Source organism: Rhamphochromis sp. 'chilingali', assembly GCF_963969265.1.
Source record: "Rhamphochromis sp. 'chilingali' genome assembly, chromosome: 18".
Classification (NCBI taxonomy): Eukaryota; Metazoa; Chordata; class Actinopteri; order Cichliformes; family Cichlidae; genus Rhamphochromis; species Rhamphochromis sp. 'chilingali'.
Genome location: NC_137945.1, coordinates 26,126,219 through 26,143,778, shown reverse-complemented (window position 1 = coordinate 26,143,778; position 17,560 = coordinate 26,126,219). Strand labels below are relative to the sequence as shown.

The 17,560-nt window shown below is 43.3% G+C and overlaps 2 protein-coding genes across 4 annotated transcripts in view; one reads left to right on the top strand and one right to left on the bottom strand.

Moving 5' to 3' along the window:
• The window catches only part of LOC308385967 (DIS3-like exonuclease 1), a 28,008-nt gene extending 25,514 nt beyond the window's left edge, over positions 1–2,494 (bottom strand). For all 3 annotated transcript variants that reach the window (XM_080865210.1, XM_080865211.1, XM_080865212.1), the window contains exons 1-2: positions 2,355–2,494; positions 456–584 (exon numbers count right to left, since the gene is read on the bottom strand). In XM_080865210.1, coding sequence (XP_080721336.1) covers positions 456–584; positions 2,355–2,379 — 154 coding nt within the window. In that variant the 5' untranslated portion in view covers positions 2,380–2,494. The remainder of the gene's footprint in view (positions 1–455; positions 585–2,354) is intronic.
• On the top strand, positions 2,423–5,713 carry LOC308386005 (serine/threonine-protein kinase pim-2-like). Its single transcript, XM_080865273.1, has 4 exons — positions 2,423–2,620; positions 3,636–3,816; positions 3,903–4,073; positions 4,163–5,713. The coding sequence occupies exons 1-4, from the start codon at positions 2,441–2,443 to the stop codon at positions 4,252–4,254; spliced, it is 624 nt and encodes a 207-aa protein (XP_080721399.1). The 5' UTR covers positions 2,423–2,440; the 3' UTR covers positions 4,255–5,713.
• The last annotated feature ends 11,847 nt before the right edge of the window (positions 5,714–17,560 follow it).

Here is a 17,560-nt window from a genome sequence, read left to right as displayed (position 1 = left end):
TCATGCCCTTTTTTGTAGAACCAGCTTCCTATTTGCACACGGGAGACTGACGCCCTCTCACTATTAAGATTAGGATTAAAACTTTCCTTTTTGATTTATAGTTAGGGCTGGATTGAGTGACCCTGAATCCTCCCTTAGTTACGCTGCAATAGGCAAGATTGGGGACTTCCCATGGTGCAAGTATTTCATCTTTACTGAAGAACTGAATATGTTTTATTAGCATAATCTCCATTATAATTAATGAGATTTACAAATTTCACCTAGTGAAACATGTAACGTCACACTTTGACCCAGAAAAACAAAATGAAGTCAAAGAAGTATAAGTAGAAGAAAAAACATGACAAAGAGGAAAAAATGAGAAAGGAAAAGACTCTATAGACTCTATTTCTATGCTACATGTGCTGCAGCAACTTGACTGTACACTTCAGTGAGTGTGGTAAATAATGAGCACTGACCTGGTCTGCCATTTTTCCTGGCTCTCGCCCTTCTCTCGTGGACAGTAAGAGTACTTCTGAAATTCATTGGCAAACAGCACGCAGTCGTGTCGAGGGTCTTTGACAAGGGTTTGCAGCCGCTTGTAATATCTGCACAAACGCACATTACAAAAACAAGTACATTCAATAAAATCATAAATTACACTCAAGAAAGCCTCTCATTAGTTTGGGAGAATGGTGGGGATGTTAGGAGAACGTTAACCCTGAAGCACGAGGGAGAAAAAATAGACCAACGTATGTTGACTTTTCCTAACATAATTTATGTTCCTTTGTTCATTTTGGCTCATTTTTTAAATTCACTCTTGTTTGTAAAAATCAAAATAAAACAAAGACTTGTCTGTCAGATAATATGCATTAGACCTAAACATAAGATCCTGATCTGAAATTATTGAAAGAGGATGACACCTGGCTTTGTTATCCTTTGAGTTTCACAATAAAAGCCCAGTTGGTGAACTAAAGCAGCAGATTGCTTTTTTCTGAAACATGTTGACTATGTGTGAACACTATACTGCACTAACTTTAACGTGGCACATTTCAGAGTACATGTAGTAGCTGTTTCACACTAAAAATGAACACTTGTACTGATCAAACAGATGAAATAAGAAATAAAGGCCTACAAATGCCCCGATCACTAGTTGAGTTAATATAGATGATGTATAGAAAATTCAGCGATTCTGCAAAGTGAAACTGCAAAGAGAGTCCACGATGAAGCTTTTTTCTCTTTGCTGTGTACGTTAAATTCAATGGAAAACAGTAAGTAGTGATTCAGTATGACAACTCTGTATGTTTCACCAGATGTCCACCTAACGCTATCAAAGTGAAGCCTCATCACATTAATGATGCAACACTCTAAAATGGCTGTGTGAGCACAAATCAGGAATAAACTGGACTGAAACCCGAGTTCACGTGGGACTTCTTATTTACAGTGCTCATCAAGTTTGTCCAAAGCGCTCCTGCATGTTTATGCTGGACACATATTTCAAGTCACAGGCTGCGTCTCTTTCAGCTTTGTCAGCAGAGCTCTGATATAATGAGGCTGACCCCTGGTCAATGTCTACAGACATGTGTAGCTAGGTTAAGCTGGGCACACAGCTAACAGCTTGATTATGAATGCAACTCAACATTTCAAACAGAGCATCAGAATGGGGAGGAAAGTCGTTTAAAAGACTTTGAGCACGGCTGGTTACTGGTTGCAGATGAGCTACTCTGAGCATTTCAGGAAGCAGGTGCCGTGTTTGGGGATAGTTAACAACGCAGACAAGTTGCATTCATTTTAATGACATCACCACTAACTGCATTTTAAGACATGCAGTTAGTGGTGACAGGTTAATTGGAAACACTAAATTGCCCATAGGTGTGAATGCAGAAATGCGAGTGTGAATGGTTGTGTTAGTCCTGTAAGACTGGCTGACACATACCCAGGTACTTATATTCAGGTGAAGAGCAAAATGAACATTTAGGGTACAGCAGAGAGTAATTTGTGTGACAGCTGTAGTAAAACCCAATTTGTGTTTGTCTGTTTAGGTGACTTCCAAGCAAGATACGTGGAGGAGCACCGGCTTGGAGAAGGAGGCTGTGGAGCAGTGTTTGCTGGCTACCGCATAAAGGATCATTTACCAGTAAGTGTTCAGATGGTGGTAGTAAGACAGGCAGTAATGCAGATAAGGGATAATATCGTAAGCTGAGATGTATGCTGTTTTACACCTTTAATGATGTCATACTGAGGAAATGCTCATCAATGCCCTGTGTCTTTTAGGTGGCCATCAAACACATCCCAAAGGGGAAAGTGTACTGCAAAGTGAAGGTAAATGTGCAAGACTTGAATTGTTTTTACATTAGTGGATTGCATGCAGCGTTCACCTGTGGAACGTCTGTGCCTCATCATCCACTTTGTTGAAATATTTCAGGATGATAACGGGAAGAATGTGTCAGTGGAAGTTGCCATCATGCTGAAGCTTGCAGCTGAAGCAGATGGATCAGTGGAAACATCAGCCCCAGTGTCTCTGTTGGAGTGGTTTGACTTTGGCAGAGAGCTGATCCTGGTGATGGAGAGACCTGTCCCCGCTGTGGACCTGGATAAATACATAGAAGAAAATGGAGGATTTTTGCCAGAGGACAAGGCCAAGGCAAGTTGACTTGCCTTAGAAGAGTCTTAGACTGTACATCATTCAATCAAAGCACAGAGTATTAGAGAAACATTAACCCATTGATTGATTATTGTCTTTTTCATCGTTTCCAGGTAGGGCTGGGCTATATCATACCATTCACGGTAATACCGGTGTAATTTTGGGCAACGATAGGAAAATGAGATATCGCGCTAGAATAGGTAAAACGCGCATGCGCAGTGCCTATGTTTACATACGCAGATGGCGGTGACGCAGAAAGAGAAGAGCAAAAGTGGATCGTTGAATGAAACGGATGAACCAGAACTGGTTTGTAAAAATGCTGCAACTTTAGTGGTGTGGAACTGGTTTAGCTTTCGTCCGTCAGATACACAACAAAGCACGATTTTTGGTAGCGCATGCTAGCGGGCCGCCGTTATTACCGTGTTGTTTGGAAAATACGGCACACTTAAAATCAATCCTTTGATTTTTCTGAAACTCGACAGTGCCCCTTATAATCCCGTGTGCCTTATGTATGAATTCTGGTTGTGTTTACTGACCTCAAAACGATTTTATGTACACGGCGACTTTGCTAAGCTACAAAGCCGCACCGCTCGATGGATTGTCGGAGCATTACGGCTATCGTAGGCAGGCGCCTCGCGGAGTGATACGTACTGCACCTCAACGTGATATTACCGTATTGTGTGTGTATAACCTCTTTTTAAGCTTTGTGGATATTTTACATGGTTATGCTGAGGATATGTCGGCCAATTTCCACTGGAAATGCCTTTTGGTTAAACTGTCAGCGAGGAATTTGCATTTGCACTGTTACATTTTTATATAACTTTAATGCACATAAAAAAACAGCTGCTTGTTTAAGTGAAAATACATTTATGGGGTTTTTTGCACTAATAAAGTTGTGGCGTTGTAAAGTATTTTGTCTAGTGTCAGTTATATCGTCAGTTATATCGTTATCACAACTTTTCAAATGTATATCGTGATAAATATTTTTGGTCATATCGCCCTGCTCTATTTCCAGGTCATTCTGAAGCAGCTGGTTGATGCTGCGAAGCACCTGGAGGATAAACACATCTTTCACCGGGACATCAAGAGTGAGAACATTCTAATTGAGACCGGCTCAGATGTACCGCGTGTTCGTATCATCGACTTTGGACTGAGCTGCTTTGTTAAGGAGCAGTCGCAGTACCGCGTCTTCTATGGTAACATATTCTGCTCTTGCTCTTCACAGATGTCACAATTTTCGCCTTTTGTTTTAGAAGAAATTGCAATTGTGTCTGTTTATTAGGTACAGAAATTTACTCCCCTCCCGAGTGGTACGGGCGCAGTTGCTACAGGTGTGGACCCACCACGGTATGGCAAATGGGAGTGGTTCTGTACGAAGCGCTTCATGCCGGGGACTTTAACACCACGAGCTTCCTCAAAAAGCGCCTGAAATTCAAAAGACATCTGTCCAAAAGTAAGAAAACGTCACACTTCAAGACTGACTGATGGCTTGGACCACTGGAACTATCATCTTCATGTTTTTTCTCTTTCCTTTCTTTCCAGACTGCCGGGATTTCTTGGACGCGTGTTTAACCAAAGTCCCGGAGACGCGGCCGACGCTGGAGGAGCTACAGCATCACACTTGGCTGAGATAAGCCTATCACACACACACACACAAACACACACAATTCAGACGTTATCATTTATGTGTGATGTATGAATTACCTTTCTTTTTTTCAGGAAATAATTTTTTTTAATTGGCCCACTTTAAATTTCAGTGTTTTGGAATTCCTGTAACCCCCCCCCAGCCATCCCAGGAAAGGGGATCTCTCTTTGAATGGGCTTTCCCGAGGTTTCTTCCCGTCAGTCTGGCCCCCCCAGGGGAGTTTTTCCTCGTCTTCATAGAGAGCTTGGGCTGGCTCAGGAGCTCCATCAAAACTGTCTTTATTTAATTACTCTAATGTAATCATATACTTTAAAGTAATCAAATAAAAGACAGTAAAAATCTGAAGACTTGAAGTAAACTTCCATTAAAATAAAACTTGTTTAATTCATCTTTGCTGAGGATACTGTGTTATTACTATTTCAAGGATTATGTCAGAACACCGGATACTGGTACCCATCCCTACCCATCACTAGGGAACAGAACAAACCAGACATCAATTACAACAAAAATGACACTGACCCAGCCAGCATGACTCGTCTGCCTTAAGAAATGTTTAGCAATATTACAAATTGGGTGATATGCCTTAAAGTAGCTTCTCATGTGTTCAGCATTGTCAAAGGCTACATTTTAATTAAAACCACAATCTAGTAATGTTCTGTCTTTAACCTTCCTAATTTGTTTTTTGTCCTAACCTAATACTAAATTGCCAGTGAAAACAAAAGTTACATAAATAAAGAAGAGTAAAGAAAATTACGGTCTTTTTTTATTGTAACAGTTTACCAGTGTACAGTTTGGTTTGTGACATATCTATCTAATAGACTCCAATTTGTGCATGTAAATGGAGAGTCCTCTTCACACACTGAGGTTAATTATGGAGTTCCACAGGGTTCAGTGCTAGGACCAATTCTGTTTACATTATACATGTTTCCCCTAGGCAGCATCATTAGAAGACATAGCATAAATTTTCACTGCTATGCAGATGACACCCAGCTCTATCTGTCCATGAAGCCAGATAACACACACCAATGAGTTACACTGCAGGAATGTCTTAAAGACTTAAAGACCTGGATGGCCGCTAACTTTCTGCTTCTTAATTCAGATCAAACTGAGGTTATTGTACTCGTCCCTGAAAAGTTTAGAAATATGGTATCTAACCAGATTCTTACTCTGGATGGCATTACCTTGGCCTCCAGTAACGCTGTGAGGAACCTTGGAGTCATTTTTGACCAGGACATGTCCTTCAACGCACATATTAAACAAATATGTAAGACTGCGTTCTTCCATTTGCGCAACATCTCTAAAATTAGAAATATCCTGTCTCAGAGTGACGCTGAAAAACTAGTTCATGCATTTATTGTGTGAATGTGTGTGTGAATGGGTGGATGACTGGATATGTAAAGCGCTTTGGGGTCCTTAGGGACTAGTAAAGCGCTATATAAATACAGGGCATTTACCATTTATTACTTCCAGGCTGGACGACTGTAATTCATTATTATCAGGATGTCCAAAAAAACTCACTGAAAAGCCTTCAGCTGATCCAAAATGCTGCAGCAAGAGTCCTGACAGGGACTAGAAAGAGAGAGCAGATTTCTCCTGTTAAATCCAGAATTGAATTCAAAATCCTGCTCCTCACATACAAGGTCTTAAATAATCAGGCCCCATCTTATCTTAATGACCTTGTAGTACCATATCACCCTATTAGAGCACTTCGCTCTCGCTCTGCAGGCCTACTTGTTGTTCCTAGAGTATTTAAAAGTAGAATGGGAGGGAGAGCCTTCAGTTTTCAGGCCCCTCTTCTGTGGAACCAGCTTCCAGTTTGGATTCAGGAGACAGACACTATCTCTACTTTTAAGATTAGGCTTCAAACTTTCCTTTTTGCTAAAGCATATAGTTAGGGCTGGACCAGGTGACCCTGAATCCTCCCTTAGTTATGCTGCAATAGACGTAGGCTGCCGGGGATTCCCATGATGCATTGAGTTTTTCCTTTCCAGTCACCTTTCTCACTCACTATGTATTAATAGACCTCTCTGCATTGAATCATATCTGTTATTAACCTCTGTCTCTCTTCCACAGCATGTCTTTATCCCATCTTCCTTCTCTCACCCCAACCGGTCGCAGAAGATGGTCCCGCCCCTCCCTGAGCCTGGTTCTGCTGGAGGTTTCTTCCTGTTAAAAGGGAGTTTTTCCTTCCCACTGTCGCCAAAGTGCTTGCTCATAGGGGGTCATATGATTGTTGGGTTTTTCTCTGTATCTATGAAGCGCCTTGAGGTGACTTTTGTTGTGATTTGGCGCTATATAAATAAAATTGAATTGAATTATCTGAGGAAGAAGCAGAGTTGGTTTGTTTCCAGCTGAAATCATCCAGGCTCAGGAATTTGAATCGATCCACATCATTTCTGCTTGAACTAGAGAACATGAGTGTCGACTTACATTTGGTCTGTGAGACACATGTCATAGTGACAGTATTTGGGTTAATATGGCATTACTCACCCTGGTCGCATTTCTTCAATATCAGGCACCAAGTTCAGGAACTCGTTCTTTGCAGCCCGCGCAAGGTAGGAGGTCTCCAGAGTGGGAACCATCGGGAAGTTTTCACAGTCTGAGCAGGAGGGACTGGAGGCACGTGAGCTGTTCTCAGGGGTCCTTTAACACAAATCACACCAAGTTAGAATCAAATGGATAACCTGTCAATAACCGTTTGCAGATCGAGGTCAATGTTCCTAAAAATATGTTTACTTCTGGCCCATGGAGCCACAGCGCGAGTCCGAGAGAGAGGGGCAGGTAGAGGAAGGGGTGAGGGTGGCACTGCTGAAGCTCGTCACGGATGGATCACGTCCGATCGGTGAGATGAGAGAAAGCTGAAGTGAAACAACAGCAGGATGAGGTAGACGTCAATATAGGAACTCCCTGATGTGACACAGAAAGGCTATTTTTTTATTTCTTTGTATTATTTCTCACCTTGCAGTCACTGATGCTGTTCACCAGCTGGTTGTATTCAGTATTGAAGGTGTGTGTCAGAAGGCGCAGGCACTACAACACAACAGGAACAAGACCGAGCAGAGAAGGAAGAAGGCAGCAACAAGAACGCCCACTAAGCCCACGTTTTTCTCACCTTGGTGGCCAGCTCCTTCTCACGCTTTCAAAGGTGGTGCTGGAGATCTGCGAGGAGGCGGAGGTGGACGTGGACAGAGTGCTGGAGCTCACGCTGGGGGACAGAGACTCACTCAGGGACTTGGTGGTGGGAGCTGTTCCCACGGGAGCCGCCACTCCCAGAAGGTGACGGGTCTTTTCCACCTGGAAGAAAGATGGGGGCTAATGTGAGGTAGGGAGAAGAGGGGACGTTAGTCATGTAAAGGCCATAGGTGAGGGTAGGGACGTAGATCGACCGGTAAATTGAGAGCTTCGCTTTTACACTCAGCTCCCTCTTCACCACGACGGACCGGTGCAGCGTCCGCATTACTGCAGCTGCAGCCCCAATCCGTCTGTCGATCTCCGGCTCCCTTCTCCCATCACTCGCGAACAAGACCCCGAGATACTTGAACTCCTCCACTTGGGGCAGGAACTCATCCCCGACTCATCCTATATTTCCGTTTTTATATTTCTAATGTTTGCCTTGTTTTCTTCACTGTCTGGTCTGCCTCTGTCTTGCCTGTATGGATGCATTTACACCGAAATGTCCCCAACAAAGGATGTTTTAATTCACCACTATTCCAGTGAAACACGAGTCTCCCATCTTCCTGCTACCAGTCTGGAGTTTTTGTTCACCAAAGCACACACCAACTTCATACTGACGGACAGATCACTGCCCTTTTGCCGCCTTGTCTGACCGTGTTTTGTGGCTGTGGTTCACTTCACCTCACTCTTCCCCATTCTTGTCATTAAATCAGGCTGTTCTGCAACCATGGCAGCCATTCACTCTATGGCTTTATTCATGGTGTATTTTACCCCTTCACTAAAGGCCGTTCTCGTTTCCAACATTATATTTGCAGTGTTCGTCTATCTATCTATCCGGTTGTTCAGTGATGACGCGACGAATCCTACTTCCGGGTCTAAAGTAGTCTGCGTTTAATATGGCTTTTGTGTTGTTAACATGTTTAATGTTATGTATTTTCTTCTATTTGATCTCAAAAAGCTCCTAAAACAGTCAGTGATCCCTGTTGACCTCCCTCGGCTTTTATTACCGCTAATCATTTATTTAAGCTCAGTTTTTAAAACCTTACGATGTAACTACAGCCCAGCCCATGCAGCAGTATATGAATGACTAACCTCGTATTGTGGATGGATTATCTCAGTTGTTCTCCTGGCTGAAGTTTGGTCCTTTTACAGCATCCTGCCATGCGATTACATTTGTTTCTGACCACCGAGAACACTCACGTTAACTTTTATCGAGTGGAAAAAAAAGTTAGCTTGTTTATATTATTGTTGGGTCTAAACTCAGACCCCGCTGTATCCAAGACTTATTCCCATGAAAGAAAAACAAGGCAACAGTGTTCGATCGATTTCTTGCGCAAGGGAGGCCCCCTCATCTGTGTCCAGCACGACAATGAACCCCGATGATGGCCTCCTCTCGCTGCCTTTTATTGACAAACTTCAAACAATAGTTTACAAAACACCTCCCCCTGCAACCCCCTTTGGTTACAAAGACAAGGCACTGTATGTAAGTGTGTGTGTGTGGGTGTTATGTGAGAATGTGTGTGTGTGTGTGTGTGTGTGTGTTGATCAAAGGGTCATAAAACCTAAAAGCAGGAACAACATCCTTGGTCATAAAGAGGGTAGTCTTCCCCCACACCCAATGTATGGTTTACCAAAGATAACACAGTGAAACCATACAAAGGGTAGGAAGCTCTACCAAACATCAAACAGATCTTCAAAAGGACGTTCCTGTGATAAAACACTTCAACCTCCCACCCAGAACCTCGAGAATCTGGGGATGGGAGGAAAGAAAGAATTCCTTTCACAGAGTTAAAACAATGGACAAATGGTAAATATAAAAATGACAAATGTTTAACTATTTAATCTAACATTTCCCTCCTGTTTTGTTATTTTTATGTTACAAATTATTCCTATGTAGTATATTCTCAGCCATGCACCTCTTGCTTAACATTTTCAGTGCAGGCATCATTCATACACAGGCTTCTGTTATGTCAGCAATTTCAGTCATTTCATATTGTTGTAAGAGTACATAATTAACAAATGTATCAGAAATCATTTTAGTTAGCAATGATCTTATACACGGTAAAATGCATCCTATACATAAGCAAATCAGTATCAATAGTCCAAAAACAGGAGTTAGTACTTTTAAAAGGAGATGCCACCAAGGACCAGACAGTAACCACGCCATCCAGCCTTGTGGTGCATCTACTCCTGGCGTGCTATTCATCATGTATTTCTGCAATGTGGTTAAATTCTGCAGTGCTTCATAAATGTCTCCTCCACTTGTATATCCATCTGGTATGAACGTACAACATGTTTCTCCTATCAATTTGCATACTCCTCCTTGCGATGCAGTTATCAAGTCCAAAGCCAGTCTGTTTTGCAAAACCATTGTTCGTATGGCCTTTTGCTCCTCTGCTAAGGCTGTTCCAAGGGTCTGGGTCCAATTTATGTGTCTCAGTAGTGCATACCTGTTAATTTCTACATGAGTTCCAACTTTCCCGACCCCGATCCACGGGAACAATCCTTGTAAGAATTTGGCTCCAGGTCCCCAGATTCGAAACTCCCAGGGGACCTCACTTAAATCTGTGAGCTTTGTGCTTGCACTCTGTACGTCTCTCTTTGTCTTTGATCCTGGATGATGTTCTATCCTCTCCATGAAGAAAACATGATCAGATAATTTCACGAGTGCACATAGACCTCCCCATTTTGCTGGTAAAGATGGGTAAGCCTTATGTCCACATAAGAAATACCAATCTGCTAACACCCTCGTACCCTTAGGTGTCGGTGCGATTGTTGAGCATTTGGCCACATCCTGTCTTCCTTCAGTAAGTGTCATTTGGTACGAAGTGTCAAATGCACAGTCTGCTGCTCGTTGAATCTCATCATTTGCACATCTGGCATTCTTCAAACACGTCAGACAGCTAATCCTGTTCAAACGAGGGCAAAAAGAATAGGTGACGTTGCATAGATGCCATGGCAAATCTCCAACTTGGGCTGACCCATTGCCCTTGAAACACATAGGTAACTGGCCTGCTTCCAGTTTATTTAACAGTATGATGTCCGGAAGTGGATCAGGAACTTGGGGCCAAGTCAGCAGATCTGTCTTACCAGAGCAGTTCACCTTCCCAGCTACAGGTGAATCAATCTTCCCATTCAGGTTCAAGGGAATTGAAAAGTTGGCAGTGTTCCAAGTACGTTTTACTCCTGGATGTGTTGCTAAAGCAAGCAAACAAACTGTCTCGCTCTCAGTGATGCTATATGGCCACAGTCCAGAAGAATGTGTAGACAGTGGCATGTGTGCACAAGCATAACAATTGGTCTTGTTGTTTATGTGAGCGGTTGTGTTCATAAACTGCCACCAGTAGTTGGTTGAAAACCCATGCGGGTACTGGGTGTGATTTGCTCTGTCCCAATGCGCTCCTGTCATCCCACTCAGGGTCCACAGGCACAAGAAGGCGAACAGCACATTCCCAGCCATTCTAAGTTGGGTTCAGGATCCGTTGGTTTCTTCACCAGGATTGAGACGAGAGGTCCTAGAGATATACTCCCCCCTTTGTACCGCTGGCCTTTTCACCATCACCCAGAGTCGGCCAGGAAGTGTGTTACCTTCTTGCAGTGCGCTTGATGTATCCAAGTGTTCCTTTCAGCGATCTTCACTGCTGTGGGCGTCGTCAGCAGCACCTGATAAGGACCTTCCCACCGTGGACTGGACCAGCACTTCCTCTTTATGGCCTTTATCAGCACCCAATCTCCAGGCTTCAGGCTCTGCTCCTGCGGAGAAACAGAAACATCTGGCAGATCATTTGCTCTCATGACTTCTTTACTTTTAAACATTTTAAGCATCCAATCTGCTAATGTGTTCTCCTCTTCTGCTTTTCTGTCATCACTACAGAAAACTGGAACTCTAAATGGTCTGCCATATATAATCTCAAAGGGTGTCAGACCATTCTCTGTTGGAGTAATCCTCATGTACACTTTAACTAATTCTACACAGTCTAACCATGTCCTGCCTGTCTCTTCCATTGACTTCCTAAGTCTTAGCTTTACTGTTCCATTAGTTCTCTCTACCAACCCTGCACTTTGTGGGTGATATGAACAATGATGTTTTAATGTTATCCCTAGATGTTGTGCCATTAATCCAATCACTTCATTTACAAAATGTGGACCATTATCACTATAAATGGTCTCTGGAATCCCATGTTCTGGGATAATATTCTTACATATTGCTTTGGCAACCGAAATGGCATCTGCTTTTCTAGTTGGTACAATTTCTACCCACTTTGAAAAAGGGCACACTATCACTAAACAGTATTTATAGTTGTTACAGTTGGACAGTTCTATAAAGTCCATGTGAATAACTTGAAATGGGTGACTGGGTCTAGGGAATTTCCCTCTCTTAGGTCTCAAATTACCCTGGGAATTGTGCTTGCAACATATCATACATGACCTGCAAAAATTTTTTGAAAAGGTATTAAATCCTAGAGTATAAAAATGTTGCTCTACTGCTGCCATCATCCCCCCTGTGGAGACATGGCAAAGCCCATGACTCAAAATAGCAGCAGTCTTATACAAATTCTTAGGCAGTATTGGTTTATTACACAGATAATAAACACCATCCTGCAAGCTTGCTCCTTTAGTGAGCCACAACTGTTTTTCTGCAGTAGGTGAGTGTGCCTGCATGTCTGCTAATACATCTGGTGTAATAGGCAACGTCTGCTGGTGTTGCACCGCTAAAACATGAACACCATGTTCTCCTAAAGCTGCCTCTTTTGCGATCTTATCTGCGAAAGCATTCCCTAATGCAACTGGATCTTTCCCTCGGGTATGTGCTGCACATTTACAAACGGCAATTCTACTGGGTAACAACACTGCGTCCAGCAGATTTTGCAAGAGTTTGGCATGTTCTACAGGTTTCCCTGTTGAGGTTGACATACCTCGTCTTGCCCACTGTGCTGCAAAGAAATGTAATGTAGCGAATGCATACTGACTATCAGTGTATATTGTCACATCTTGTTTCTCTGCAGCTTTACACGCTTCCGTTAAAGCTACTATCTCTGCTGCTTGAGCAGACATAGAACATGTTAGTTGTCCTGCACAAATAACTTTCTCACTATCTACTACAGCAAAACCTGTTTTAGCCTGTCCCTCTGCTGTTTTAAAACTTGAACCATCAACAAACCAAACCTTTCCCTCACTTAGTGGCACATCCGTTAAGTCATCCCTCGGCTTACACTCCTTCTCAACGTGTTCTCTACACTCATGAGGAGTGCCCTCGTCTTCTGTTGGCAAAAGGGTTGACGGATTTAGAATTGTGCACCGCTTTATGGTAATGTGTGGTTGTGATAGTAAGAGTGACATCAAAGACAAATGTCTTGCAGGTGACAGAAATGTCATTTTAGTCTGCAGTAGTAAAACATCCACCTCGTGTGGAACTAACAGTGTCAAAGGGTGAAATAAAACTATTTCCCCAGAACATTGAACAGCCTGAGCTGCTGCACACACTGATCTCACACACGGAGGCAAAGCACAAGCAACTGGATCTAACCTTTTAGAATAGTAAGCTACTGGCTTCATTTCCCCCCCGCTGTCTTGTGCTAACATTGAAGTCATAAAATGTCCTTTGCAGTCAACTGTTTGGACAAATGGCTTTTTATAATCAGGCAATCCTAACACAGTCGCACTCGTCAACAGTTGTTTCAACGTGCAGAATGCCTGCACTCCCTCTGGAGTCCAAGTTAGACTATCTGACATAGCTAAGGACTCACTGTACATCATGTCTAACAGTGGTTGACTTACTTCAGCAAAATTTGGTACCCATGAACGACAATAATTAGTCAGTCCTAGAAATTGCATCATATGTTTCTTTGTCACTGGCCTAGGAGCTGCTAAAATAGCTGCTTTCCTTTCTGGGTGTATGCTTTTTCCTGCTGAACTAAGCTGGTGACCTAGGAATTTCACCTCTTCCTGTACCCACTGTAACTTTGAAAGCGATGCTTTATTCCCTGTTTTTGCCAAATGTGTCAACAGTGCTATAGACGTAGTTTTACAATTTTGTTCTGAGTCAGACGCTATCAAAATATCATCCACATAAACTAGGATCTGTGAATGGGATGGTATCATGAAATCAGACAGACAATTAGTTATTGCTTGCATGAAAAGGGTCGGACTGTCACAAAAACCCTGTGGTAATCTAGTGTAGGTATATTTTTTACCTTGGTATGTAAATCCAAACCAACCTTGTGAATTCTCATGCACTGGTATGGAAAAGAAAGCATTACTCAGATCTACCACTGTGAAATATGTCATCTCTGGTCTTATCTGATTTAACAAGGTATGAGGGTCTGGGACACATGGTGCAATACTTTCTACAGCTTGATTTACAGCCCTCAAGTCTTGAACCATGCGCCACGATTGAGAATCAGCTTTTTTTACTGGAAAAATGGGCGTGTTACATGCTGCATTTGGGGCTTCTACCAGTATCCCTGCTTCAATCATGTCTTCTATTACAGGCTTAATCCCTACTTCTGCATCTGGTTTAAGTGGATACTGTTTCACTCTAGGTCTATATGAGGTTTTAGGCTTTATTACTACTGGGTTTGCTGTTTTCATTAACCCTACATCAGTCTTTCCTTTTGACCACAAAATGTCTGGAATCTGTTTAAGCTCAGGGTGATCATTTAGATCTACCATATGTCATTCTGCTGTTTCATTCTCACTTCCCTTTAAGTGTGTCTGAGGTGTTGCATGTGTCACCCACCCCAGCTTCTTACGGAAGATACTGCTATGCATGTTTGTTTCCCATCCCCCTCCACATGGCTGCCATACATTTGTGTGCTCTCCCTGCTCCACTAAAAATGCTAAATCTTCCCACTCAGCTGTGCTACACTTAGTTAGTGGAACATGTGGCACCTTCCCTTTGAAGAGTTGTCGAGCTGCTTCAGAAATTATCACACTGCATCCTGCCATTTGTTTACCATCAGTATATACAGCTTTTACAGTAATTCTTTGAGGACCCAGTTTCATTACTTTGTCAGTGTAGGCATCATCAAGTCCTGGTGTTGTTTTAAACCTAAGTGTGATGTGCATCTCATCTGGCTCCTGTCTATCATAGCCCTCAGCTAATCTCTCCTCAGCTGTGGTCAACATTTTACAGGTTATCTGATCTGGCCTGGAAGTTGACAGGTCAAGCGTCCAATAGTAATGTACATCGCTACTGCCCTGGTGAACCATTGCTTCTGCAGTTTCTCCTTTTCCTGCAGTCATCATTCCAACAGCCGTGGGAATGATTGAGATTCCAAGTTTTACCATCATGTCTCTACCCAAAAGGTTCACAGGGCATGTTGGACACATTACTACTGAGCCCTGAGCTGTCTCTCCAGTGGATGGATCTCTGATCCATACTGGCTTAGAGATCCTATGTTGATCTAACTGTCCGTTTGCAGATTTTACATAAATGACACCATTTGAGGGGTTTATTCCTGACACATGGTCCCTCAGGACGGTTTTATCTGCTCCTGAGTCACATAAAAACTGTATAGTTTTTCCCTGCACTGTTAATGTGCGAAAGGGTTTCACTTCTTTCCCTGATAAATTCAACAAAACCTCAGTCAAATCTATGGTTTGGGGCACTGATTGTTGTTTGTGGCAGTCTGATGGGGTGTCTAAACATGCATGTGTATTGACAGTGGCAGCAGATACTAGTCATTTATTATATGAGGGGTTACGTGGACCTGGTCGTCTATACTCCTCACGTAGGTCCTCAAGGCAGTCTCTAATGAAATGACCTATTTTCCCACAGTTGTAACACCTTTCATCCCTTCTCCTCCGTTCTCCTCTAGCCCTCCAATTACCTCTATCTCCTCTACCTTTACTTTGTCTAGTCTGCCCCTGAAAAAGTACCTGAGGCTCTTCATCAACATAAAATGTGGCAGCATTCACTGTATTCTGCAATTTTTTCTTTTTACTTTTAATCACATCTTGTGCATGCTTTGCCCAATTCATACATTGAGTAACTCCATCTGTGGTGTGATTTACATTTTGCTTCCTAATAAAATCTGCAATGGATGGATGGAACCCACTCATTAAGGCATGTTTCAGCTGCTGTTGATAGGGGCCTGCTACGTCTGCATCTTCTTCAAGTCCACTATGCCTCTTAAACACTTCCTCCAATCTACCTCTATACTCATGAACGTCTTCTCCTTCCTTCTGTATGCATTGTGAAATTTTTGTGTAGTCTGCAGTTGTTCTAAAAGTATTTCTGAGACGATCGTACACTCCATTAATTTGGACAGCGAGACCTGCATCTCCATAGGGCAGGGTGTTATCACCTGGCCCTCTGCCCGTGTACCGTCCTCTGACACGGGTCCAGTTATAAGTGAGACATCTCCTAAAGGTAGTCTCAGTTTCCTGTCCATTTAAACGGTACGAGGAACAAAGCTGTCTATGTCGAGCTATAAACTCATCAACATTAGTCAATGGGTCTCCAAGGCTCTTACAAGCATCAGCACATTCAGACTCGGTCCATGGCCGGTAAACATGAATAGTGCGGCTATTATCTGCATCCACTCCAAAATGCGGGTTAGCAACCTCTACCATAGGGTAAGTGCTCACCTCATGGATTGGATCAGGAGATAAACTTTCTTCATCTTCACACTCTGGGGCTGAAACACCATGTGTTTTTTTGTGTTGTGTCAGGGATGGATATGTGGTTGTAACATTCGTGTTCACTTTCTAATGCTTTTCTACGGTGTTGTTCTAAAGTAGTTGCAGTGGATTGAGCTGTAGTTTCATCCTCAGGTTTCACAACTACTGCTTGCAATATTGCTCTTTTAACATTCTGTGCTTCTCTCCTCCTCTGAGCCTGCTCCAGCCACAACTTAGCAACTGCAATTCCTTCCTCCGCTTCGCTTTCCCTGTTTTACCTGCTACACTTACAGCTATTCTTTCTACCAGCATTTTACACTGAACTTCCACTAATGTCCCTTCAAATCCATATTTCTTACGCCAACAACCTACATACTGCGTGCTGCCTGGTGAAAATTTCTCCATAAATTTTACATCCCCTTCTAAGGCAGACTTACACATTTTATTCCCCATAATGACAATTTTCTCAAGTTTGCGGTAGGCAACGCCTTACTCCAAAACCCAGGCTATGTGTACACAACAGGTCACAGAATTACGTTAACACCACTTTAGGTTTCCTTCTGTGTTGCTGCGTTCACTTTACTGGCACTCATACACACGTACGTTCATTCACACTGTTTATAGGCCTGTAACTTCTGTTGAAAGCTCTCAAACGCCCCAAATGGCGGAGAATTCAACCTTCGGACACTCTCCAACGCCCCAAATGGCGGAGATTCCGGACTCCGAACCTAGGTTCTCTCCACGCCCCCAAACGGCGGAGAACTCTCTACGCCCCAAACGGCGGAGAAGCCTGCGTCTCTCTCACGCGGCTAGCGCGCTCCCGGACTCACGTTTAACGCACAGCCCGTAGCCGCTCTCTATTGTTTTGGGTCACGTGCGCTCTCGTGACCAGCGCTCCCCCGGACTCAAACGTTTCACGCAGAATCACGGTGACGCGTATCTAGGATCCCACATTCATTCACACGGTTATAGAGACGCTCTCTGATTGCTTACCGTTGTGTTGCGTTTCGTTCACAGGAGAGTCCTAGAATCCCGTCAGTCGCCGTCCACGAGGGGAGTTCAGACGCTATTCCACCGGCCTGGTCGCGAATTTAACACTCCAGGGCTTTGTCAGGCGTCCTAACGGCCTGGTTGTCGACAGTCTGCGGCGTGTCCTCTCTCTCCTCAGTGTGCGGCGAAATTCTCGGAATCCGGCTCGAAGGACCAAAAAATGTTGGGTCTAAACTCAGACCCCGCTGTATCCAAGACTTATTCCCATGAAAGAAAAACAAGGCAACAGTGTTCGATCGATTTCTTGCGCAAGGGAGGCCCCCTCATCTGTGTCCAGCACGACAATGAACCCCGATGATGGCCTCCTCTCGCTGCCTTTTATTGACAAACTTCAAACAATAGTTTACAAAACACCTCCCCCTGCAACCCCCTTTGGTTACAAAGACAAGGCACTGTATGTAAGTGTGTGTGTGTGGGTGTTATGTGAGAATGTGTGTGTGTGTGTG

Coding starts and splice junctions, on each gene's coding strand:
- LOC308386005 (XM_080865273.1), top strand. CDS start 2,441: ATGCTGAAGCTTGCAGCTGAAGCAGATGGATCAGTGGAAACATCAGCC. Junction 2,621..3,635: donor TGCCAGAGGACAAGGCCAAG/GCAAGTTGACTT, acceptor CTCTATTTCCAG/GTCATTCTGAAGCAGCTGGT. Junction 3,817..3,902: donor GCAGTACCGCGTCTTCTATG/GTAACATATTCT, acceptor TCTGTTTATTAG/GTACAGAAATTTACTCCCCT.